Source organism: Euprymna scolopes, chromosome 1 (genome assembly GCF_053919585.1).
Source record: "Euprymna scolopes isolate OS-2025 chromosome 1, ASM5391958v1, whole genome shotgun sequence".
Lineage (NCBI taxonomy): Eukaryota > Metazoa > Mollusca > Cephalopoda > Sepiida > Sepiolidae > Euprymna > Euprymna scolopes.
The window spans coordinates 72,289,933-72,317,061 of record NC_136482.1 but is presented as its reverse complement, the minus strand read 5'-3'; the positions used below and the strand labels follow the sequence as shown (position 1 = coordinate 72,317,061).

The 27,129-nt window shown below is 36.1% G+C and overlaps 1 protein-coding gene across 3 annotated transcripts in view; it reads right to left on the bottom strand.

Annotated features, from left to right (window-relative positions):
* Nucleotides 1-27,129, bottom strand: part of LOC145239868 (C2 domain-containing protein 3-like) — a 176,473-nt gene that overhangs the window by 63,519 nt on the left and 85,825 nt on the right. For all 3 annotated transcript variants that reach the window (XM_080103482.1, XM_080103537.1, XM_080103596.1), the window contains exons 24-30: nt 26,427-26,531; nt 26,211-26,293; nt 21,235-21,281; nt 18,264-18,416; nt 16,952-17,074; nt 10,641-10,735; nt 775-897 (exon numbers count right to left, since the gene is read on the bottom strand). In XM_080103482.1, the coding sequence (XP_079959608.1) occupies nt 775-897; nt 10,641-10,735; nt 16,952-17,074; nt 18,264-18,416; nt 21,235-21,281; nt 26,211-26,293; nt 26,427-26,531 (729 nt within the window). The remainder of the gene's footprint in view (nt 1-774; nt 898-10,640; nt 10,736-16,951; nt 17,075-18,263; nt 18,417-21,234; nt 21,282-26,210; nt 26,294-26,426; nt 26,532-27,129) is intronic.

Below are 27,129 nucleotides of genomic sequence, written 5' to 3'. Positions count from 1 at the left end.
AATACCAATGATATAGATAGGAAGAAAATAGTAAGAATAAAGTTTCACAAGCCCAAAGTTCTTAGAAAAAGCTACTAAAACAGTAAATTGTAGGAGATGGAAGTGATTTATTTTTTCAGGTAATCTGTTTACTTGCGAGATAGTCACATTTTTCAACAGCTATACATAATACATGGGGATTTCATGTAATATGTTGCCAAAGTAAGTTTTTTTCTTTTTTTAACACTGTGACACCAACACAGTGAAACAATAACATATTTTATACCAGAAATAATCAAGTATTACTTATTTTTATAAAAGATATCTTAAAAAAGAAAATGTGCACAAAACTTTTACACATTTTCTTTTACTCTAATTTGATTACATATTTTTAACTGAAACAGTAAGTTTGATTTAGTAAACGGAACATTTTTATATCAATGCAAAGCTTTATCTGACACTGCTTCCATCAGATTTTGAGTCACTTATTATTCTTGATTGCCCATTGGTTTGGTCTGTTTTTATATAGCATATCAACCTTTTGGGGGGTATTTAATAACAAAGCACAATACCTATTGTTAACAATTCATTGCATACAATTTGTTAAACATAATTTGCTGGAAATTGTGGTGTTAATGCTTAAATGGCCACAAGATTTGATTGGATTTGCACTCTGCAAAACCAATTCCATGATCTGTGAGGGTCTTCATTGGGTCTATTATGCATCCACAAAATCTTTCCTCAAAGAACATTTATTCACATAAATCAAGTCAGAATCATAAGAGAATCGCTTACCTTGTTTAGATCAGCAGAATTTGATTTTTTTTCCAAAACGAACGGCAGATTGAAACTCTGTAATAAAGGTTCCTTTTTGTACATACTGACCATGGCAAACAACTTGACAAGAGGCAGAGTTGCCTGTAAAAAAAAAAAAAAGTGTTTTTAACTTGATATCTTTCATATTTACATTTCTGTGCAGAAAATCTACATATGATAACATGATTGGAAATAGTATCTCATGACAACAAAAAAATAGGAACTTTGAAGGACAAACAAGTGTTGAAACACTCAATGACAGAAAAAATATCCAAAAATTTGAAAATTTTATTGAATGATTAATAGAGATAGAAAGGAGTTTGTTGAACATCATGAATTAGTCATTTTGTATTGTTGAATATTAAAGTGAATTATTTTTTTGTGCGTTTTTGTACAAATGAAGACTGTCCAGACTGCTATCATTTTTATTGTTTTACACTTTAATTTATCAATGAATTTTTATTTTTATAAAAGCTGTATCCATTAAAAAACAAAAATATTCTACATATTAAAAATCTTGTCATCGGACATCTTCAAGTTAAATTTAAATAAAGAAGATGAGACAAAAAAGAAGTTAACATTAAAATGCTAGTATGGGCTAATTTATGAACTACACTAAAATCATGCTCTGGATTAAATAATCTTGGGTATGAATCAAGAGGGGTGGTTTCAGCATCTTATAATTCCATTTTATACCTGCCGTCAGACAGAATATGACAATAAAAACGTTCCTTCTTGACATGCAGTCAAATAATTTTAACCTTTCATTTCATACATATCTTCATATTGGACAGCCTGCATTTGTACAAAAACGCACAACAATCATGATTTTTGTTTTCACAATTTAATCTGGTTATGGGACTGATGCCAGTTAAGTCATCTATCATCTAGAATCTTGATAATAAGTGTTTCTTACTAACAAATCTAATCTTTTTATTATTGTAGTTTATTATATGAGGTTATGAATTCCATAAACTAGTAAGCGCTAAAAATAGAAAATGGCGAAAAATGCTGTCAAAGTTTTGCGAATTTCAAAATGCCATAGAATCTGAACAGTTAAACGTATTCAAGTCTGTTTTCTTTTTATTGTGTAGCTTAAAGCTTCTACTTGCTTGTTAGTGTTTTTCTCCTTCTGCTTGACAACAATGAACCGAATGGGTTAGTTTTACAACAACGATGATCAATCTGAGTCATGTGCGGTTGACGAGAATAAAATAAAAATGTCAGTAAGTTCGTAGTTACTGAAAATAGTTTACTTTTTATTCAAAGAATGAAAGAATTAAAAAAATAATTATACAGCAAGAAATTGAGAGAAAAAGTTTTTTCTTACACACGTCATCGATTATACAGTGTAGTCAACAGAATGTCATCAACATCAATGAAGTCATGAGTTTCAGCCTCCTTCTATGATTGCTGTTCCTCCTCCTGGCTTGCTTTACAAAAGTTTTCTTGTTCATAGAATAGCTGAGTATAGTATTCCTTGTGGTGGTTAGGAATGTACATCAGCAGATTCCATAAATCCTCAATTTTCTCTCGCTTGAGTAAGAAGGGCTGAGTGTACCTTTGAGTCATCTGCACTTTACTCAGGTTAAACTTTGAATGGCTTCCCAGGCATTAACCTAACACTACCAAGATTGCTACAGTAATCCATTGTATACAGGTAACCTTTAAGACGGAACACAAACTTCCTGCAGTCCTTAAACTTGAAAAGATCACTCAGTTTACAGTAAGTGATGTACCTATGAAGTTGATCAAAGTCAAGAAAATCTTCCCTCTTTATTTCGACAACTTCATGCATGGCTTTTCTTATTATTGAGCAATAGCCACAGAATTTTGTAGGAGTACGGATGACTTTTTCAAGGTTTCTGAAAGCATGGCATAAGATTAAAGTATTCAGTTTCTGTTAAACGAACACTGTGCACGTCACTGAGATAGTTTAATATTATGTTTATGTTCTTAGACTTCCTGCAACAGTTATCACTAAAAACAACAAGTTTGGCAAACTCGTTCGCCTTGTACTCATCCATTATTCACTTCTTACAACAACTTGCAATGTCAAATGCCTCCCTTCCCCCGTCACTTCGTCCTAGACATGAAATTGGGATTTGTATTTTTTTTTTTTTTTTTATTACATTTTCACCCCAAACAAGGCAAATTGCCACTTTGGTGTAGGGGGCTACTATCAGGGGCAACAACTACTGGGGTACTATGTAGGGATTTGGGCAGCAAGGTGTCGGTTCACGTTACACTTGAACTTCTGCACGTCAGTACTGTTGGGGAAGCAGGGACCTGGAATGGAATTCCAGAGTCTTGCGGTTCTGGGGAAGAAACTATTGGAGTAAAAAGATCTTTTACATCTAGGGACCTCTACAGTGTGGGGGTGGGATCTAGTAGCCTGTCGGGTTTGTCGAGGGTGCTCGCGTCGTGGGGGCACAAGTGATTGCAGTTCATCAGAGCATTCACCACTAAAATACTTGTAGAACAGGCAGAGGGATGCAACATTTCGTCGATGGGACAGAGGCTGAAGCTTAGATGCCAGTTCAGGGCCTATCAGATTTGCGACTCTCTTTTGAACCTTGTCAAGGAGCGAGAGACTAGTAGCAGATGCACCAGCCCAGATGTGGCAGCAATACTCCATACATGGGCGAATGGTGGCCTTATAGAGGTACAGGATACTTTCGGGTGTTAGTAGTTTTCTAGCACGGTAGAGAGAGCCCACCTTTCTTGCAGCGGCCCTGGCAATGCCTTCAATGTAATTGTTCCAACTCATGTTTCCTGTGAACGTTAGGCCAAGGAGTTTGAAAGATGGACTCTCAGATAAAGAGTCGTTGGCCATTGCTATTGGTGGTAGAGAGGGTTTCTTGTAATTATTGAATGAAACTAGTTTAGTCTTGGCAGCATTGAATGCGACCAACCACTTTTGTCCCCATTCCACTACAGATTGGAGGTCTTCCTCTAGTGTTTCTGCCATTTCTTTAGAAATGTGTTCATTCGTCTTCCTGTCGTGTCTGCCATAGAGTGTAGTGTCATCAGCATATATACCCATCTCAGAGGCAATGTTGTCGGGGAGGTCATTTATGAATATCAGGAACAATAGAGGTCCAAGGATAGAACCCTGGGGCACTCCCGCATTTATATCATATTGTTTAGATGTGCGACCGTCGAGGACTACCTGGATTTTTCTCTTATCTAAGAAGGATTTAATTATGTTAAGTATTCTACCAGTGATACCGTATGATCTGATTTTACTGAGGAGACCCTCATGCCATACCCTGTCAAAAGCCTTAGATATATCTAGAGCTACCGCTCTGCCTTCCCCCGCTTTGTCCAGTGATTGGTATATACGTTCAGAGATCACGGTGAGGATGTCTGCTGTGGAACGGGCTTGTCTAAATCCATATTGTTTGTCAGTCAGTAGTTTAGCATCTGTAAGATGATGGATTAGAGCGTGGTTAATTATGGTCTCAAATATTTTGGCAAAAAGTGGAAGGAGGCTAATGGGGCGATAATTTGATGGGTCTGTCCTTTCACCAGAATTCTTGAATACTGGTACAACAGAAGCAGTTTTCCAACAGCCCGGAAAGCAAGCTTCATTAAGACATTTGTTGTAGAGTTTGGAGAGAACTGGAGCTACTTCGGCTGAGCACTTTTTTAATAGCACAGCTGGGATAAGATCGGGTCCACATGCTTTTGAGGTGTCAAGGTTTTTTATGATAGCATGCACCTGAGCAGGGGTGGTTTTCAGATCGTCTAGTGTGGCGTCTGTCCGCATAGGAAAGTCAGGTAGGGGGTGGTTGGAAGGGTCCAGTGTGGAGTTTGAGGCAAACCGACTGGCAAGCATGTTAGCCTTGTCGGTTGCTGAGGAGACAACCTCGTGATTGTTGGTTAGTGGGGGAATTGTCGATTGCCCATTATTTACTACACTGTTGTAGATTTTCCAGAAGTCTCGAGTTCCTAGTTTTTGTGCTTCGATGCGCTTTTTAGTGGTTTCCGTAAATTCTCTCTTAGCTGTCGCTATTTCTTTCTTAACGTTATTTCTAGCTTCTATATACTTCAGTCTGTTTGAACTGGACTTATGTCGGTTAAACCTACGGTATGCATGCTGCTTTTGAGTAATGGCAGTTGCACAAGTCGACGTAAACCATTGGGGAGAGTGGGGCTTACTATAAAATTTCCGCATGGGAACATGCGCTTCGATTGCAGTTTTGAACCAGTCAGTGGTCTCGTTTGCACACTGTTCAGCAGGGAGAGAGAAAATATTTTTCCATGGAGCATCTCTAATTAGTTCCCCGATGGCTTCCCAGTCAGCCTTATTATAATATCTCGTTGTTTTGAGCACTGGCTCTTCAGTTTTGGGTCTAGAGTTTAGGGCGATTTCAACCATTATCACTGCATGATCAGCGTTCCCGAGTGGGCTGTGGGCCTTCGCTATGCAGTCATCGGGAACTGTGGTCAAAAACAGATCTAGAAGTGATGCGTGTTGTTCTTCCTGGTCAGGGAAACGGGTTGGAAACGTAACAATTTGTGATAGGGAGTGAGATATAGCGAAGCTATGGGTTGTGCTGCCCGCTGCATCTGTGTGAGTAGAGAATCCAAGCCAGTTTTTGTGGTGGACATTAAAGTCACCAAACACATGTATTTGTGCGCTAGTGTCGAGGGACAGTGCCGTGTCTATGCTGTCAGATACTTTGTTTATTATGGAGCAGTCCTGAGTCGAGGGAGAGCGGTAGAGAAAATAATAGTAGCTAATACTGTGTTGCACGTTTAGTCTAAAGCACATAAAGGCTTGATCATCTGTTTCTAGGTTTGTTTCTCTAGTCAAGGGAAGGGTATTACGAATGTAAACTCCAAGTCCGTGCATATGTCTGTCAGAGTCCTTACGGCAGAGTGGGAGATATCCAGGCATGTTAAAGTGGTTAGAGGGAATGGAGGAGTGTAGGTTAGTCTCACTTAGTGCTAAGATATCCGGGGTATTTGTTAAGAGAAATGCTTCAACATCAGCTAAGTTAGTTCTAAGCCCACGGATATTTGTGAATGAGAGCCTCAAGGGAGGAGGCAAGTTGAATTTGTTTGTCCCTAATCCTGGTTTAAGCTTATTTTTAGATTGTACTGTCGTCATATTTTTTTTTAAGAGTTTCGGTAAGGGGGAGCTAAGCAAGAGGTTATGCGGAGCTTCAGACATGCATCACAAGTAGACCATCAGCTGACCTTTCTCCAATTAGGATTGTGGCCTCAGGAAAGCCCACCGGGGATGAGTGCAGGGTCCCTTTCCATGCGCGTCATGGCACTGCAAACAACCCGATATTATTCAACTGTTGATGGAGCAGCCGCTCTAAGCGCTACCAAAGAGTTAGGGCTCCTGTACTACCAGTCGGGAACAGCAGCCAGGAACTGTCAATCCGGTACCCTCAACCCTTTAGGAGAAGGTCAACCCAATCTAACTGCTCAGGCATATCTTATACTCAAGCACTCCCAAATGTTCAGTTTTAGGGGTGGGGCATGCTGGGAATGGGGAAGAACGGCGTTCATTGCCCTAGCCAGGAAACAAGATCTACCGCTGGGTGTTTCTGTCGAATCACTGAGATAGTGTCTCTGCGCTTGACTAATAGGCAAAGAAGGAGTATGGAAGCCGGGCGATAGACAGAGCCTATCTACTCCTTAAGCAATTTAGGTTTGCAAACCGGTGAATTTGTTTGAGTCACCAGCTCTAGGAAGGTTGTCATCCAAGACTGAAGAGGCCTCTCTCCCCTTTGGTTTAGTTTCAGAGTTTTCCTTCTCCTAGACGGATGATCTGGGAAGATCTACTGGGTCCGTCAGCCCTGAGAGGGTTTTCTCCGCGCCTAGGTTCTAATCCAGGTATTTCTGCGACCCCGCGTTGTTAGTGTTACTGGGTTAGTTTGTTGGGGATTATATCTACTGATTAGTTACACTCCTCAAAGTGATTTAGGGACATGCTATTTACTTGTTAATGGATAAAGGGGGTGGGTGAAGTTCATGCAGTGTAAGCGTCTATGTTTGTAAGAGGGCTTGTTAAGGAGGAGATAATGTGATTTTAGTCGTACCCTTTTTTTTTATTTTATTAATGTTAGCTTAGGTCTAGTATAGTGTTACAGTATGAGTAGGTATTAAGAATTGAGCTACGAGTTGTGCCCGAGCTATTTTAGATGATAGGAGGGTTAAGATGTAAGTGCAATATAGCATGGATAAGACAGCAAGTATTGAGTCATGCATAATTAGGTGAATAGATATATATGGGCAGGTTTTCAGTAGGTGCGAATAGAGTTGGAGTTGTAGGTATTTTTTAGTAAGAGTCATGGGGCGTTTTGCATAACAAGGAGTGTCGTTTCAATATCGTAATTAATCGTTGCAAAACTCGAGACAGTTGTGTAGTGCATATCGCTTTGTTTCTGGGTACTTTGGCTGTTAAGTACCTGCCTTTGTGTGCATAGGCTGTTAAGTCCCTTACTGGATAGGAATGAGCTGTAATGCATGCCTTAGAGGTAGAAATGTATAGATGTTTAGTGATGGTTATTAAAACAGTTTGCATGTGAGGGATTAGGGGCTGGAAGTTAGCGATTCAACTACAGATGCGGAGCACCGGAGCAATGTGGGAGTTTAGTGGCGGATAGGTTGGAAGGAGTAGATTGTTAGCGTTCAAGAGAAGAGGGGTTATTTATTTACAGATGGATTTCCATTAGGATTTGAGTTACAGGTAAGGTTTAGTCTGAAGAAGGGAGGAGATTTTTTTTTTTTTTTTTTTTTTATGCATGCAGGTAAGACAAACGCAATCGTCTTGGAGGTAAAATGTATAGGATTTCGTAGCTAGCTATTGGGTTTTTCCCTCCCAGTTATAGGGACAGCTAATTCGTTGGGATTTGGGATAGTAGTCATTAAGGTCAGGCGCAGAGTGTTGCATCTATTCAGAAAATTAGCCCTAGTATCACAGCTGGGATTATGTATATTGCAAAATATAGTGCCAGTCAAATTATGAGCCACGTGCAGTGGTTTGGTATGGTATGGGTATCATGGAGGACACTTACATACAAGCAAGCGTACGGTGATTGCATATATTAAGTATACTACTTAAATAAAGTTCTTCTGTCTTCTATAGTAGAAAGAAAGGTGGTCCTAGCTCTTCTATATTCTTGCATAGGCTATTCGTTTTCGAGTAGGGTTCTTCTGACCTTAAAAACGGCTCGCGTGGGACTAAGTGTTAGAGACCATTTTTACGCATATGTAATTAAAATGCATTAAATAAATACATTTAAAGAGAAGGTATACACAGTTGGTAAAAGCAAAAAGAGAAATAAACAAACAAAGTGGATAAATAAATAAAAAATAAAGTAATAAGAAACGACTCGCATGGAAGCAAAGAGTTAAAGACAATATATGCGCATATATGCTTTCCTGTTATGAATGCAAAGGTTGTAATATACAACATTCATTGATAGTTTTGGTATTGGCTGATTTTGCTGCAGATCAATGTAGATAAGATGCACCAAGTCATCCACATTTCTAACATATTCCTTTATTATCCTCCGTTCTTCTGCAGCTTCTTGATGTTGTTTAAGTTCATCATCATGCATTTGCTTCCTCCTATCATCACTTGCCTCCTCTGCTTCCTTTATCATGATTTTTAGCCCAGCGCAAATTGAACAGTCATCTATTGTAGGTGGCTAGAAACTGATATTATAACACTTGTCGAACACATGACAGTAGTAGCTCTCCTTAACCTTGTCTTCATCTGAATGTTCTTGGGTCAACCAATTCAGATACATGACGTAAAGTTTGGCGATGCTAAGGCTTGAATTAAGGTACAACCTGTGTGAGGATTTTGCCCTGGTGTAATGGCTTGATATAGTTGGCATACTTTTAAAGTGTTTGTGAACATGCTGATCGAGCTTTACCACATTTGTCTGGTTCCAGTGTTTCACAGGGAGACAGTTTTTTCAAAGCTATATTTATTCTATCAGGCTCCAGGTCAAGAATAGATAGGAACATTTCTTGCATAACTGGTGAACAACAGAATACCGAAAGTTTACTGTCCATACTTCGTTGGGGTAAGTGGCATTCTTGGATTTACAACATCGCTTCATTGGAACTGATGAACTAACTTTTGGATGTACGCATTTTTTATGTCCTAATTTCTAGTAACCCAGAATTCATTAAAGATCTTTTCTATAACTGGTACTTGTCACTGCAAGGCAGTCCTATTGTATGAACAGCAACTGTTTGCCGGAAATGATGACTAACATAATCCTGGCCAAGGTTCCTCTTCGTTTTCGTGATCAATTTAACTCAATTTTTTTGGCTTAGGCACTTGTTTCTTGCTTTGTGATGATGCAAGTTACTAACACTTTCGGTGTCACTCATTATTCAATAAACTATGAAAAACCATTAAAAAGCAATTAAAACCACAGCGAGTCACATTCTGCATTTAATCACAGTTTTGTAAACACTAAAAGAAAACATTGGAGGTCCGTGATTGGCAGAAAATTTTTGTTCCATGTCCTCTTATTGGCCGATAGGTGCTTGGGTGTGGTATTTATTCGGTTGCATCCTCAAGCTGCAAGCTGGCCAATGGCAATACCCTTACGATTTTTACACACGTTTCAGATAGAATTCGACCATTACTACTATTATACATGATAAAAGATTTTGAGGAAGAGAATAATATACTATCCTGATTTTTACAGCAGTGGCACTTACCGAGTTATGGAATTCACGGTTTCATATATAAAGCTGTTTATATTTTTAACAAAAAGAGAAAATATACAAGACAAAAGGAAAACTTGGTGGTATCTATAAACAAAGTTACATAAACAATGTCAAAAATGGTATCATCTAGAGCAGCTACTAAAAAAATGATATTGAATTAGATATGTAATATATTGCTGTTGGCATTCTGTAGATGTTCTGTGTAAATGGAGACGCTCTTTATTGTAGCTTTTTTGTTAAAACTGCAAAAGTATTTATCTAAGCTAGCACAAATGCCCGGCAAAGCCTGGACGTAAAGTATGCTTCAATATGATATTTTAATTCTTGCAAATTTCGTATACATTATTATAGCGTTAATGTTCTATCGATTTTTATATATTGCGATTTCAAAAATAATAAAAAATATATCCGTATGACTTGGGTGCATTAGGTAGAATCAAAACCAAAATAAAAATTTATGAAAAAAATATATGTATATATAACTTGAGTTCCTTCAGTCATAATCGAAACTGAAACCAAAACTTATAAAAAATTCTTTATAAAATTATTTATATAAAAAAAAAATAGATGACTTAAGTGCCATCAGCTATAATCAAAACTGAAACCAAAATTTATGAAGAATTCTTATTAAAATTATTTATGACAAGAAATGGAAGTATGTAACAATTATATGACCCAAATGTAAGCGTGAAACAGAAAATAACACACACACTATAGTATTAATACCTAGATTACTGCACTTAAAAGTACCTATTTTCTTTAAAATACAAGAAAATTTTAATACAGATTCAAAAATTTAAATAATTTATTCAACTACAGTTTGTCTGCTTACTATTACAGTAACAGTAATATTTGATGTTACCTCCCATCAAATACAAAAATAAAATTCATTTTTAAGGAAAAAGAACATAAAATTACTTTTTCTTTCACACATTAAAAATAAAACAACCTTTAACATTAAAAAAAATTGTGATAGTGTTTCACCATTTCTATTTCATATATAATGGAATATTTTTAATGTAATAGACAAAAAACAGTATTTTTATATGAACAGACATGGTACACATATTTCATTAGCTCATATTTCATAAAAACACACAAAAAAAATGGTTAAAAGTTTTTCTTACCTTTGCAAGCACCTTGTCTCGCACATTTGGATGATAGAACCGTCCCCACAGTTCAAATGAAAGTTCAGTGATATTGCCTTCATTGTCAACAAAAGCTGGAAAAGATTTAAAATCGTTAGCTGCTGTACTGACTAAAAGATCATTCATACTTTGATAATATGATAATTCACAAATTAGTTTATCGTATTTTTCAGGTGGAGGTTTTTAAGTCACTTTACAAATTATGTAATCTTGGAAATGGTTACCATTCCTTTGTCATGTGAATCTCTTCTGCCTCCTTTCCATACAAACGTATCAGTTATCTATTTATATACTACTAAAACTCTGTAGATCTTATGTTGTCACCATGCACACTGGATGACATCACAAAAGGTGAATAATGAATATAAAAGACGAATGATAGAAGTACTGAAAGGATTAATGAAAAGAAATAGAGAAGAAAGGACAGGTAGATAAGTAGAGAGAGGAAGGGGAGAAAATGCTAAAAACAAATGATTATCAAGAAAAGAATATATTTACTTGCAATGGATGTAACAAAATGAGCTTCAAATCATATTTTTTTTTTTTTTTGCTCAACACACACCTCCAAACACCCGGGCATGCCAGGCACCCATACTAGTAATATATATAACAAATACTGACCCAACGAGTCACAGCTTGTCTAGTATAATATTAAAGTTGATAACTATGCTTCTTGGTTAGTTATTTGCACAATTGAATGCTTTAAATGGTGGGAGGAAGACCAAATAAGACAATTGGTGGGAGGATGGAAATATAGGAAGCAGCAACAATAGAAGGAAAGTAGTGCAGGAGAAGGAGAGCAAAAGGATGACATAAATAAATGAATGACATTAATAAAGAAAAGGAAAGTAAGGGGAGTGGCAGTTGAAAATGAATGAGACAATATTGGGAGGAGAGGAATAGTGGTAGTAGTAATAACAGTAGTGTAAGAAGATGTAAGTGATTGCATGACGGTAAATAGAAACTTAGAACTGCACGCCTGTGGAACTCTGTTCCGTCTGCCTGCTTCCCACCGGACTACAACTTGGATGTATTCAAGTCCAACGTTAACAAATTCCTAATGAACCACCCCCTTAAGTAAACACTTCATCAAATCTCCACACTAACGTAATGTACTTGCAATAACCCTTATCCCTGAGTGGCTTCCGGGCCTTGATAAGTGGTGATCACAGTGTAAAAAAAAAAAAAAAAAGATGATGCAAATAAAAAAAGCAAAAAGAAAAGAAAGTGGAAAAGATGAGGTAAAAAGAGGAAGAAAAGAAATTGTACAATATTGTTGACCCAACATCTAATATTATTTAAACATTTAATGTTTGCCTCATGTTTGTCAAAAAGAAATAGAAAAATGTGAGAGCTCACAACAAGCATGATGTGATTACAGTTAGTTTTCTTCTCTTACGAGACCATACATTATGACAATAAGTCTATCTTGTGAGCACACACTCAGATTTCATTCCTCCAGTTAGCCTGTCTCCATTCTAATGTTATAACTTTGACATAAATTAAAGTTACATTGCCCTATCAACAAGTTTTGTAAACTTACTTGAAAATGGCCATCCCCACTATTTATATATATGGCAACACAGCTTGCACGTACGTTTTTCCAAATTATAAATGTTGGACATGTAAAAGCATATTAGGTTACGCCAGTTCCATTAATTTGTGCTTACAACGATAAATGTTTCTGTTAAAGTTTTTAAAATCAGTTTTCAGGGTTTTTTTTTTACTATACACAGATTCAAAAGTTGCCCAAAAACAAATATATAACAAATAAAAAATAAAGGCAAGATAAGTCATTTTTCTACCTGACTAGATAAGTTTTTAATGTTTCTATTTAATGTAACATGTTTAATCGGTTCGAAAATCATACAGTGTTTATCGATATATTTGAAAAAGACAAATGGCGGCGAGGTTTGGGAAAATGAGTTCAAACTAAAAAATTATAGAAAATACTGTTAGAAACGCACTTAACATATGTCAACCTATGTCATGGTAACATAACTATGAAATATAAATGTTTATCTACAAGTTGATCTTAAATATTGTATAATCAATCCATTATATTATCATTTTCAGTCCCCCACCCCTAATTTCTGGCTCCCATCTTATCTCGCAATTACTTATAACGTCACCAACTAACTTCGGAAGAACCCCCCCCCCCCATCCGATTTTGTTTTATATCATAAGTTGCTTAAAACGTGATTAGTTAAAGTTCAGAATAAAATCACGCTTTCTCTTAACGGTTAATTTAAAAAAAAAAAAAAAAAAATCTTCTGAACGCTATTAAAAGTTAAATTCTTCACTAGTTTGGAGACGGGATGCGTTGTTGTGATAAGTGATTTTTTTCTCTACTAATTCGCACTTTTTATTTTAAGATTCAAATATTAATAACTACATTTTATTTCAGTATTTAATTTATGTATTTCTGTTGTATTAAATGCTAGCTTTTTTTTTTTTTTTTTTTCTCTCGTCCATAAATGTTTATTTATCTACCGAGATGATTGCAAACATAGATTACCTAATTGTACTCATTTTTAGTTCGTGGGAGGGGAATCTATCACCATACTTTCCCTTAAATAGGTCCGTTGGACTTTTATTAAGTACAATACTTAATAGTTATTTTTTATTTTTTATTTATTTATTTTTTTTTTTTTAATGGAGAGTAGAAAACGCATTGTGGATGCGTTATCGGCAGCTCCTGTTACTCTCGCTTCTTCTTATTTGTCCCTCAGTCCTCACTTTTTAAATGAGTGATTTTTCTGACAAAGGGAGAAGAAAAAGCTGTTTTCTAGGTTGGCAGTATTTTTGCGCGAACAGTTGGCAGAGTTGGTGGAAATTTTCTGTTTCTATGTCTATCCTTGTAGCCATGTCACTAGTAAGGGTGCTGGAGGTAAACGTTTTGTCTGGGCTGACGTTATCCGCCTGATAGTCAGGGACCCGAACCTTGGATTAACCACTAAGGAGGCTGTCCTATCAGCAGGTGCAAAGTACTGGGGCTGCTGTATTGCCATTTGGTGAATGGAATCTGGACCATGCAGTAGCTTCTGGTGGGGCCTCTCGATGCCATACTAGTGGGTAATTGTTACGGCTTTACCTTATCATGTGGTACAAAAAAAAAAAAAATTCTTCGTTTCTTTTTCTCTCTTAGTTTCCCCTCTCTGTCCTGCTCTAAGTAAATCTGTCGACCTAGTCCACAAATTCCAAAATTTCATCATGACAAGTTTCAAGAAAAAATACACGATTAAACCCGGTTCTCCAACTTCCAACGTAGACCCCTACTACCATGTCTCCTTCTCCAACATCAGGGGTCTACGTTCTAACCTTCCAGAGGTTGAAACCCAATTACAGGAGACTAAACCAGACCTTTTATTTTTAAGTGAAACTGGCATTGGACAGGCTATTTCCCTAGATGAGTTTGCAATTACAGGATACTCTAACTTAACTTCTAAATCTGACCCCCAAGATCGCCATGGGCATGGAATATGTGCCTATATTAGAGATAGCTTTCCATGTGGGAGGGACATCTCCAGGGAAGATCCTAACTTACCCTATATGTGCTTCCGGGTTGCTTTAGCTCACACTACTGCATTTATATTTACTCTCTATCGCCCCCACAACAGCGGAGTTACTATCTTTCAAAGCATATCTGAGAAAATTGACCAAGTCCTATCTGCTTGTCCTTCAGCTAACATTCACGTATGTGGAGACTTCAATGTTCACAACGTCGAATGGTTGACCCACTCAAACAAGACCGATGATGAGGGGAGGTTCTGTCATGATTTCTCCATTGCCTATGACCTCACTCAGATTGTTCAGGAACTTACCCGTGTGCCCGATAATGACGGCCAGTATGCGAGCCTACTAGACCTTTTTCTCACAACTTGCCCTGAACTATGTTCAGTTTCTGTTCTGTCGCCTCTTGGATCTTCCGACCACTCTGTTGTATCAATTAAGATAAAAATGAAATGTAATAAGTCCCCAGACGTACCACTTCATCGTACAGTATATCGATACACTAAGGCTGACTGGGATAGCTTCCGTACATTTATATCTGATCTACCTCTGCATTCCATGTTTAAAAAGGATGTGTCGTCTATAGTATTAGACCTAACTGAATGGTTAATTGTAGGTATTGACCATTTCATACCCTCTAAAAAGTTTCAGCAAAAACCTAACAGCCAGCCATGGTTCTCTCCAGAATGTGCTGCTGCCATTGCGCACAGAAATCACTTTTTCCACTGCTTCAAACGTAATAGATGTATGGAAACTAAAGCCGTTTTCAGGACTGCCAGCAACCATTGTAAGAAAGTAATAAGAAACGCAAGAGAGTTGTATGCTCAATCTGTTAAGTCCAAAGTAGCTGAGCAGCGGCTTGGTTCCCACCAGTTTTGGCAAATAGCAAACAGAATCCTGAACAGAAGCGTGTGCTCCATCCCAACTATTATCAATGGACCTGAGGTAATCTCGTCAGCATCAGACAAAGCCAAACTCTTTGTCAAGAACTTTGCAGCTAATTCTACCCTTTGCGACCAAGACCGCCAACCCCCAATATTTCCTCCTGTATCAGAAAACACGCTATGTGATATACGTATATCTGTACGTGATGTTGCCAAGCTAATCAAAAACCTTGATTCCAGTAAAGCAACTGGCCCTGATGGTATTCCAATTATAGTACTCAAAAAACTTCAACCTGAACTAGCGCCCATACTTACAAAACTGTTTAAACGTTGTCTTAAGGAGAATAGTTTCCCATCTCCCTGGAAAATCTCATCAGTATGCCCTGTATTTAAGAATTCAGGTGATCGCTCATCCCCCTCTCAGTACAGGCCAATAAGTCTCCTGTGCGTCATGAGTAAGTTGCTAGAATCTGTGTTAAATACAGAAGTAATCAATCATCTCAACAAAAATAACCTTCTTAGTGACACTCAATATGGTTTCCGTTCTGCTAGATCTACAGCAGATGTCCTTACAGTTATATCGCATAGGATTAGCAAATCTCTCGACGGTGGCAATCTTTCTAGGGCAATTGCTCTTGACATATCTAAAGCCTTTGATAGGGTATGGCATAAAGGTTTACTTCATAAGATCGCTAGCTATGGTATAGCTGGAAAAGTCTTCTCAATTATTAAATCATTTCTTTCTGATAGGTTCATAAGAGTAGTAGTTGAGGGGCAAAAATCAGAAGCTCACAGTATTAATGCCGGTGTCCCTCAGGGATCCATCCTGGGCCCAACTCTTTTCCTGATCTACATTAATGATCTTCCAAATCATATCCTTACATCATTTGTAGACATTTATGCTGACGACACTACCATTTATGGTACCACATCTAAGACAGTAAACGAGCAAGTACTCTCCAATTCTCTCTCCTCTGATCTTGAGCATGTAGTACAATGGGGAAAGGAGTGGCTGGTTACTTTTAATGCATCTAAAACCAAGCTTCTCTCTTTACATCATCAACATTTTAATCCACATTTGTCATCAATTGAAATGAATGGCTCTCGTCTTCAGGAGGCCTCAAGTTTTGACAAGCTTCTGCGCTTGACCATTACTCCTGATCTTAAATGGAACACGTATATCAAATCTGTTGCCAAGGCCGCTGGAAAAATGGTGGGATCTTTCTATCGATCCAGTAGATATCTCACTGCTGATGCTATTCTCTATGTATATAAGAGCCAGGTACGTCCAAGGATGGAATACTGTTGCCACATCTGGGCAGGAGCTGCTAGAAAGGACTTGTCCTGCCTTGATAGAGTTCAAAATAGACTTCGTAGCCTCGTAGGAGATGTCCTTTTCTCCTCCTTGCAACCTCTATCTCACAGAAGAGATGTTGCGAGTTTGTCTCTGATGTATCGTTATTTTCATGGAAAGTGTTCAACTGAGCTTCAATCTATGGTCCCCCCTCGCCAAACTTTCACAAGAAACACTCGTCTAGCTGTAAACACTATCAATAATTTCCCCCACTCTTTATCTGTGCCTAAACCTAAACATAGATTCCATGAACAAAGCTTCTTTCTTAGAACTGCACGCCTGTGGAATTGTCTTCCGTTTTCCTGCTTTCCGGCTGACTACAATATGGTTGTGTTCAAGTCTAAGGTAAATAAGTTCTTGATGAGCCGTTCCATATAAGTTATTAAATTTACCAAATTTTCATTACTAATGATTACTATATTGACCAACTTCTACTGTACACTCTTTAACCCCTATCCTTGAGTGGCCTCTGGGCCTTGATAATGTGGTGATGCCTTTGTAAAAAAAAAAAAAAAAAAAAAAAAATGAATAATACAAACCATTTAATAATTGTGTCTGCACAGGAATTGCAGGATACAAACTCAGCTTATGTTTAGTAATAGACTGAAATGAAGGATCTGAGATGCAGAGGGTTGTGGCTGTCCGGAATGGTTTTAAAGTGGCTAAAAAAAAAAAAAACATTCAGAAATTGAATAATGTCAAACAAATAATGATATTTATTTTTTAAATAACCTTAAAATAAATATATCAGCAAGAGGAATAACTCATTTTTTTTTAAATTGAATAATGGTTGGTTGGTTGTTTTTGTTTTACAGCATATCAACCCTTTTTAGGTCATTTAATGCTGAATCCAGTGATTGTGAAGAAAAGGTTTTTAATAGAATATGTATATATTTTTTTCCAGTCAGTTTCTATTTAACCCATAGTTGGGACCATAACAGGTACTACCACACCGGGTCAGAGTGGACCTGGGAGCAATGGCAATTAAGGGGTGGCTCCACACTCCCCAAAGCCCGCAAGCTGGGGCCTCACCCACCATCGGATATAGTTTAAGGTCATATCCAGGACCATTTCAATTGAATAATATAATAGGAATTGTCTACTTTAAGTTTAAAAGGAATAGCAGTAGTAGTAATAGTAGTAGTGTAAGAAGAGGTAAGTGATTGTATGACATTAGTAAATAGATGATACCCCCATGTAAAAAAAATAAAAAAAAATTTTTTTTTAAATTCCTTAAATATACAAACAAATTAGACTGAAATACTATAATGGCTTGGTTAGTTGTTTTGTTTTATGTCATAGCAACTCATTTCAGATTATTTAATGTCAAATCCAGTAATTTTGGAAAAAAAGTTTTTATGCTTCGTTTATATGTTCAATATTTATTTATGGTGTTTGGTTTGGTTGTTTTGTTTTATGACATATTAACCTTTTTCAGATTATTTAATGCTGAATCCAGTAATTTTAGAAAAAAGTTTTTAGTTTTTATGCTTCAAGTTCTTCAAATATTCATGGTGTTTAGTTTGGTAGTTTTGTAGAGAAAAATTGTTTTTTGTTTTTGCCTTTACAGAACATGATCGAGTTTTGCAAAGGTAAAGGAAAAAAACAATAACATCAATGTTTGGTGCATTTAAACCAGAAAGCTGATATCTTCTGATCAGCTGATCTGGAAGCACCAGTAAAAACTATGACTTTGTTGCATTACATCCTAGGCAACATTGGATAGGTAGAGCTAATTACTAATAACAGTTTTTAAAGAGATAAGAAATAATAATACATAAGTTAATAAAAAGAAAAAAAGAAAATAGTTTATTGTTGTATGTGAAATAAATGCAATTTCTTGAATCTCACCTTGTGAACCAATGTCCGAGTTCTTTTCAGAGGATTGAGATTTTTGTTGGAATGGAAAAAAATACTGAATAAAACAATCCGTTTCTCCCCAGGTTATTTCTTCAAATTGAGGCATGTGATTAATGTCTTCTATAACAATTTCAAACAAATGTTCTGAAATAAAAAAATACTATTCTATTATTTCTGTTTTCATTTTCACTTTAAAAGCTTTGCTTTTAGATGCGTCTCAAAAGTTTAGATGAAAAGACACACTGCGACAACAATGACATTCATCATCATCCATTTTATTCTGTTATTTCTTTTGGTTTGTGGTCTGACGTTTTTTTTTACACTGAATTTAGATTTATCAGACTAAATTGCCACTTTGGTGTAGGGGGCTACTATCAGGGGCAACAACTACGGGGGTACTATGTAGGGATTTGGGCAGCAAGATGTCGGTTCACGTTAAACTTGAACTTCTGCACGTCAGTACTGTTGGGGAAGCAGGGACCCTGAATGGAATTCCAAAGTCTAGCGGTTCTGGGGAAGAAACTATTGGAGTAGAAAGATCTTTTACATCTAGGGATTTCTACAGTGTGGAGGTGGCATTTAGCAACCTGTCGGGTTTGTCGAAGGTGCTCATGTCGTGGGGGCACAAGTGATTGCAGTTCGTCAGAACATTCACCATTAAAATACTTGTAGAACAGGCAAAGGGATGCAACATTTCATCGATGGGACAGAGGCTGAAACTTAGATGCCAGTTCAGGGCCTATCAGGTTCGCGACTCTCTTTTGAACCTTGTCAAGGAGCGAGAGACTAGTAGCAGATGCACCAGCCCAAATGTGACAGCAATACTCCATACATGGGTGAATGGTGGCCTTATAGAGGTACAGGATACTTTCGGGTGTTAGCAGTTGTCTAGCACGGTAGAGAGAGCCCACCTTTCTCGCAGCGGCCCTGGCAATGCCTTCAATGTAATTGTTCCAACTCATGTTTCCTGTGAACGTTAAGCCAAGGAATTTGAAAGATGTACTCTCAGATAAAGAGTCGTTGGCCATTGGTATAGGTGGTAGAGAGGGTTTCTTGTAATTATTGAATGAAACTAGTTTAGTCTTGGCGGCATTGAATGTGACCAACCATTTTTGTCCCCATTCCACTACAGATTGGAGGTCTTCCTCTAGTGTTTCTGCCATTTCTTTAGAAATGTGTTCATTCGTCTTCCTGTCGTGCCTGTTATAGAGTGTAGTGTCATCAGCATATATACCCATCTCAGAGGCAATTTTGTCGGGGAGGTCATTTATGAATATCAGGAACAATAGATTACAGTTAGGATTGCTGTGGAACGGGCTTGTCTAAATCCATATTGTTGGTCAGTCAGAAGTTTAGCATCTGTAAGGTGATGGACTAGAGCATGGTTGATTAAGGTCTCAAATATTTTGGCAAAAAGTGGGAGGAGGCTAATGGGCCAATAATTTGATGGGTCAGTCCTTTCGTCAGAATTCTTGAATACTGGTACAACAGAAGCAGTTTTCCAACAGCCCGGAAAGCATGATTCATTAAGGCATTTGTTGTAGAGTTTGGAGAGAACTGGAGCTACTTTGGCTGAGCATTTTTTTAATAGCACAGCTGGGATGAGATCAGGTCCACATGCTTTTGAAGTGTCAAGGTTTTTATGATAGCATGCACCTGAGCAGAGGTGATTTGTAGATCGTCTAGCGTGGCGTCTGTCCGCATAGGAAAGTCAGGTAGGGAGTGGTTGGAAGGGTCCAGTGTGGAGTTTGAGGCAAACCGACTGGCAAGCATGTTAGCCTTCGCGGTTGCTGAGGAGACAACCTTGTGATTGTTGGTTAGTGGGGGAATTGTTGATTGCCCATTATTTACTACACTGTTGTAGATTTTCCAGAAGTCTCGAGTTCCTAGTTTTTGTGCTTCGATGCGTTTTTTAGTGGTTTGCGTAAATTCTCTCTTAGCTGTCGCTATTTCTTTCTTAACGTTATTTCCAGCTTCTATATACTCCAGTCTGTTTGAACTGGACTTATGTCGGTTAAATCTGCGGTATGCATGCTGCTTTTGAGCAATGGCAGTTGCGCAAGTCGAAGTAAACCATTGGGGAGAGTGGGGCTTACGATCTCTAGATGATCTATATTTTTGGTTGGTTTGGTTTTATTGCATATCAACCCTTTTCGGATTATTTAATGCTGAATCCAGTTATTTTGGTAAAAGTTTTTATACTTTAAATTAATTATATTTTCAAAGATTTATTTATGGTGCTTGGTTTGGTTGTTTTGTACAAAAAAATTGTTGTTTCTGTTTCTGACTTTGCAGAACATGATTGAGTTTTGCAAAGCAAAAGGAAAAAAACAATAATATCAATGGCATGGTATCTTCAGCTAACCTGATCTGCTAGCACCAAATTTGTGGAATAAAATCAGAGTATTTACCTGTGATTTTCAAAGCAATATATCAATCATTATTCTACAGTATCTGCTCTTACTTACAACTTATAAATGCATGCAGAAATGTGTTATATCAGAGATGGGAAGGGAGTAGAGATACAAAGCTATGATTGGTTGAACAAGATCACATGTTAAATTAGAGAAGAGGATTTTGAAATAGTAAAGCTAGTTTTTTTGTTTTTTTTTACGGCATATCAACCCTTTTCAGGTTATTTACTGCATAATCCAGTGATTTTGAAGAAAAAGTTTTTAATAGAATATTTTTTTTTTTTAAGTCGATTTCTATTTAACCCATAGTTGGAACCCTAACAGGTACTACCACTCCGGGTAAGAGTGGACCTGGGAGCAATGGCAATTAAGGGGTGGCTCCACACTCCCCAAAGTCCCGCAAGCTTGGGGCCTCACCATCGGATATAGTTTAAGGTCATGTTGTTAAATTTTAAAAAATAGTAAGGCTAGTTGTTATTGAATTTTAAAAAATAGTAAAGCTAGATTTTATAATAGAGTAGATTTTCCACAAAAAAAAAAAAACTTACCAAAACATTCTCCTAAATTGTTTTTAGAAATGTCTCCATCACCAATACTAAAAAAAAAAAATGAAACATTCATTTTTTTTATTAATTCTGATAAAGGTGAAACAAGTTGTTTAAAAAAAAAAAAAAACACACACACACACATTTGAACACAAGATTAAATAGAAAAAAAGTTATAGTCTATTATAGTTTATTAAAAAGATGAAAAATAAGTCTTTTCTAATGATACTAGCAAACAGATCCAATGTTGTATGAGATATCCCATCTTTTTTGCACGCAGCCATAAAAACCTTACCTTTTTTATTTTTATAATGCTCAATTTTTTGGGTAGAGCTCAAAGGTGTACTCAGTACTGATTAAGTGAGGGGGACGAAGGGAGCTGTAAGTAAAACGACATGTACTGAAAATAAACTTAAATTTAGTCTTCAATGCTCTCAAGGCAATTCTGGTGTTTTGCTAGAATCACTGAAGATCCTTGTGTACTCCTGCTCCAACTCCTGAACCTCTTATTTTAACATTTCAATTTCTAATTTTTAATTTCTATAAGTTTTATGTATAAAATAAAGTAAAATGTTTATTTCTTTTTTTATGAATGCCAAACAGCGATGCAGTCTCCACGATAATGTTGTACACTTTTTGATTAAAATGAAATATACTTATACAACTACCCTGAATGATGTAGTTTTAAAATAAATATGGTTATTGGGTATATCTTCAAAATAGACAAGAACTACAATCATATAGGGGGCAAGTAGCAAACCTTCACGTGGTGCCCCTGTTAATCTTCGGAGACTGATTGCTACACCACGCATAGAAATATACCCTTTACCAGAGATGTTAAAAGGATTAACTCTCGGCCACTGGAAGTAATCATAAAGAAATTCAGAATTCACAGCTTAAATGCTGAAGGAAGGAATATCTGCATCTAAATCAGAAATCAGAGCAGGGTATGATAATATAAATTTCTTTATTAATAATTAAATGTTTATATGAATAAAGAAATTTGTATACATATATATTACTTGTGCGTGCATGCGTGTGTGTGTGTGTGTGTGTGTGTGTGTGGTCGATATTTAAATAAGCCAACAAATGTTATATTTGGTTTGAATTTAATAAAAAGATACTTTGAAATTCCAAATAAAATACCCTCAGCTTTGTTGGTTTATATTTCACTTAAAATAGGTCAGATAAGTTTAAAAAAAAAAAAAAGAAAAAAAAAAGAAGCTTCCTAATTGTAGTTTAATGTGTCTTAATTGTTTATAAAATTTCAAGAATACTGATAAAGATTTGCTACTTATTTTGCAAAACAAACAAACATGGAAAAATAAGTTTCGAAAAAAAAAAAAAAAACTCATTTTCAGCTGTTCAAAGCAAAACACTGTTTTAATTTTCCATTAAAAATTAAGGCAATGGATAAAAGTGCATGCAAATTATATATTTAGATGCTTATTTTCTTGTCTTTTAAACCATATAAATATTTTTGAAATTCAAGCAGAAATATGTTCATAATGCCAGATTGGTTGGAATTGCTTCAATTATATATTCTGATGACTGAATAGTTTTAATTAAACATATTACATTCTAAAATAGCTCTAACTAAACATATATAAACATTTTTATTGCTGCTATAGCTAGTTTTCCAACCTCAATAAACAGAAACTTTTTTTTTTTTTAGATACAGTCATTTTAAATTGCTAGATACTACCAGAAAAGAAAACAACATACAATGATACTTTTAATGGATAAAAACAATAAAAAGATTGATAAACTTACTAGTGGGTCTCTGAAAAATATTTTTTTCAAAATTTTCAATACTTCATGTTAAAGTCTTTTTTTTAATACAAGAGAAAAATAAGTGGTCAAAAGTATTTTGGACACCTCAAACTATTAAAACTGATGTCTCTTTTGATTGGTTTCCAAATTTTATGACAAAATTCTTCATACAAACACCATACGAGCATTTACAATTCAGGGGGTGGGGTCTTTACAAAAACATTACTAAAAACACTGTTTTATCATGTTCACATTTTTATCACTTTATTTGCTCAAAACTCTTAAAATATATAATGTACATTCTAATTTATTAATTCATTTGAAAGTATATTCATTTTCAACCAAAACAGTGGTATTTTGAGGACAAAGTGCTTTGGTTTTTAAAACATGACTAGAAATCTGATTATTCAAAGCGTTTTATCGTCTGTCTGTATTGCTACTAACAGAACTGGACGATTTTTTAAACATTTTACCGATAACTTGTACTGTTTGGATTATTTGAACTACTCATCTCATTTTGGATGCTATTTTCACAAAGTTTCGACCATTGTAACCCCCCAATCTTCTTCAGGGACCTCTCGGCAAATTCAGTAATCTGCATGGTAATTTGAACAAACATTCACTTAATTCATTTAAGGTAGCTTGCTCTCGTTCTATCAGTCATGACTAGGTAGAAGTTTTAAATAATTCTTAATTGTATTTTTAATATTGCTCATATTAAGGATTGAACCTTCAACATCCAGAAGACTGTCATTTAGAACAGACTATCTTGGGTGCCCGATGTTGCTCGGGTGTTCAATCGAAAAGAGAGGATGACTTTTGAAAATATCGGCAAAAAAAAAAAACCCTCCCTAAAGAAAAGTGCCCAATCGAGGGTGAAGGAATTAATGTTTTCAGCTAATTTTTTGATATTTGTTGTCCAAAGGGTCGAACTTCAAAACGATACCAATCTCATGAAAATCCGTTGCCCGAGTCAAAAGTTTTAGGCAGACATACAAACATACATACATACGTACATTTAAAGAGACAGGTGAGATTTATATTATAGACTAGCGGGGGGGAGGGTACTCGGCATTGCCTGAGTGTTTGGAGGTTTGTGTGCTCGGGCGGGGGTGGGGGGGTGTTATTCAAAACATAAGAATAAGCGAAGTAAAAAAAACAAAAAAGAAAACAGAAAAACGAACGTTAAAACTTCTTTAAAAAATCTGAAAAATAAAGCGGGAGGTACCCGGGCAGTGGGGGAGGGGAATCAAACCATAATAAGTGAAGTAAATATTTTTAAATATTAAATAAAAATTAAAAAATCGTAAAAAAAAAAAAACAAATGTAAGGCAAACGAACGATGGTAAATGTAAAAATCAGAAAAACAAAAAGAAAAAAGAAAACAGAAAAACAAACTCTTTAAAAAAATCTGAAAAATAACCCCCCCAAAAAAAAACACATGAAAAATGGCTTAAATAAGCCTGTTTCAATATTAAAATTAAAAAAAAATCGGTAAAAAAATGAAAACCTAAGAATAAGCGAAGCAAAAAAAAAAAAAAAAAAACAGAAAAACGAACGTTACGTGAAAAATGGCTTAAATAACCCTGCTTCAATATTAAAATTTTAAAAATCAAAAAAAAAAAAAAAGAAAAAAAAAGACATCTCACACCACAATTCGAACCCAAAAAATTTAGATAATGACCCAGCGCTCTAACCAACTGACCTAACACGACGTACACAAAATTAGATATTTTTTTATAAATCTTTAAACTAAATCAGGTTACGACGTCGTATGACACATGCGTAGAAGCAAATTCGTCATGAAAGGACGGTTTTTGCTGACCCCCACCCCCTGTAGAAAAATGCTGATTTCAGGGTGAAAAAATTAACGTTTTTGGCCAATTTTTCGATATTTGTCGGGCGAAGGATGGGGCTTTGATATGAGACCAAATTTGTGAATTTTTGTTCTGTCTGTCAAAAGATTTTAGCAGACACACAAACATACACACACACACACATACATTTTCGCTTTTATATATATTGACTAGCGAGGGGTACCCGGCGTTGCCCGGGTGTTTTTCGGGATATGTGAAAAAAACCCGAAACGTTGACGACGCGCAGTTGGAAAATAGTAAAGTGTTAAAAAACAAACAGGTGCGCGTTTTTGATTGACGTGACGGCGATAGGTATTCAGCAGTTCCGATTTTGTGCGGGACAGTTTTGAATGAGGTGAATAAATCGGTTTGTTTGTTTTTAAAATACCGCTCCCTGTTTATTAGGAGGAAAGAAATGAAAGCGACATTGAACAAACGTTAATTAGCTCTCTTGAGACAACTGGCTTTCGGCCTGGGATTAGAGTCGAGTTTCGCTTTTTTTTATACCGAAAACCGAATGTAACGCGTGCCGATGCGGGAAATGTGGAATAATTAATGTTTGAAAGTCAATAAAATTAAATAGATAGGCGAGCTCCGTGGGTAACTCTGAGATATTACAATTTATAGATGATATAAAAAGTTTTAAGAAGTTGTGAAGCGAGCAAGCGCTTCTCTGAAAGAAGCCTTTCGTGGACATTGAGGAAAAGCGAACATACATACACACATACATTTTCGCTTTTATATCTATATAAGATTATCACTTAGCATTTTATGCTATGGGTCCTTGCAGGATGAGAGCAGGCCAACCTAAATAAAGGAATCCGTTTGAAATTCTGTAGATTCTCATGTTTGACATAAAGATCTCCAAGTTCAATGAGACGTACCTGAAGAAGGTTGGTTGTTTTTGTTTTACAGCATATCAACCCTTTTCGGATTATTTAATGCCGAATCCAAAGATTTTGTAGAAAATTTTTTTAATAGAATATATTTGTTGTTTTCAAGTCGGTTTCTACTTAACCCATAGTTGGAACCCCAACAGGTACTACCACTCTGGGTCAGAGTGGACCTGGGAGCAATGGTAATTAAAGGGTGGCTCCACACTCCCCAAAGCCCGCAAGCTGGATATAATTTAGGGTCATATCAAGAACTTTAAGAAGGTTGGAGGTTACATCAATCGAAAAGATCTGCGAACAGCATCCAAGATGAGAACAGTAATACAAAGAATACAAATTATCAATCCTCATCTGAAAAATTCTGAAAGAAAATCATCAAAGCAAACTACAAAAAAAAAAATATGAGTGAAAAAAAAAGCAAAAACAAAAAAAACATCAAAGAACAAAAAATCCATACGTGTCTATATTCTGGGATGTTTCATTTTCATGTGTAACAGAAGACATATAACGCTCAAGAGTAACTCGCTGTAATGTTGATACCTGTAACATAGGAGGACTAAGTGTAAAACAAAAAAAAATTGAAATTCAACACGGATCAAATTTAAATATCATTTGGTAAACCAAAGTTTTATTATTAAATACCAAATTTAGAAACTAGATGAAAATATTATACCTGTTCAACGGATCCAATAGCTAATAGAACTTTAAGCTGTCCACGTTGGTTGTTTGACAAAGGGTCCACAATGGGCACAAAACAATCATGTGCAATGATAGGATACTGAAAAGAAGAAAATATGGTGCTTATTTAGATTAGCACTTGTGTCAGCAATTAAAAGTTAAAAAAATTCAAAACATCTGTATACGATACGTACCAGTCAGGGAACGAAGATGAAATATTCCAAAAATTACGTAATTTGATCAAATAGTTTTTTTTTTGTTTTTTTTTTATTCAAGAAAATCAAGTTTCACGACTAAGCAAGTTGTAGTGTTTTCGTCGACCATGATTAAATCTGATGAAATAAAGTAGGGGAGACAACTTAAATCGAAATTGTTCTAAATTACTGATTCTGATTTTCCAATAATAAAAGTACTCAAAGAATCACAACCACAGGATAAAAAAATAATCATCCATCTGACTATATAGCTCCTATTGAAAGAATTCATTAAACGATGTCAATACAGAAATTTTCCAAAATTTGAACCGTTTCGAACTGAAAACTTTATTTTTCTAAAAAAAGCAACATTGATTTATAAGGTTAAAATGTAAACATACCAAAATTATGTGAAAAAATATCAACTAATAACTTTTTTACATCAGTTTTTTTTTTTTAGTATATTATTGCACTGGAGTAAACTTCATAAAAACTAGATATGTT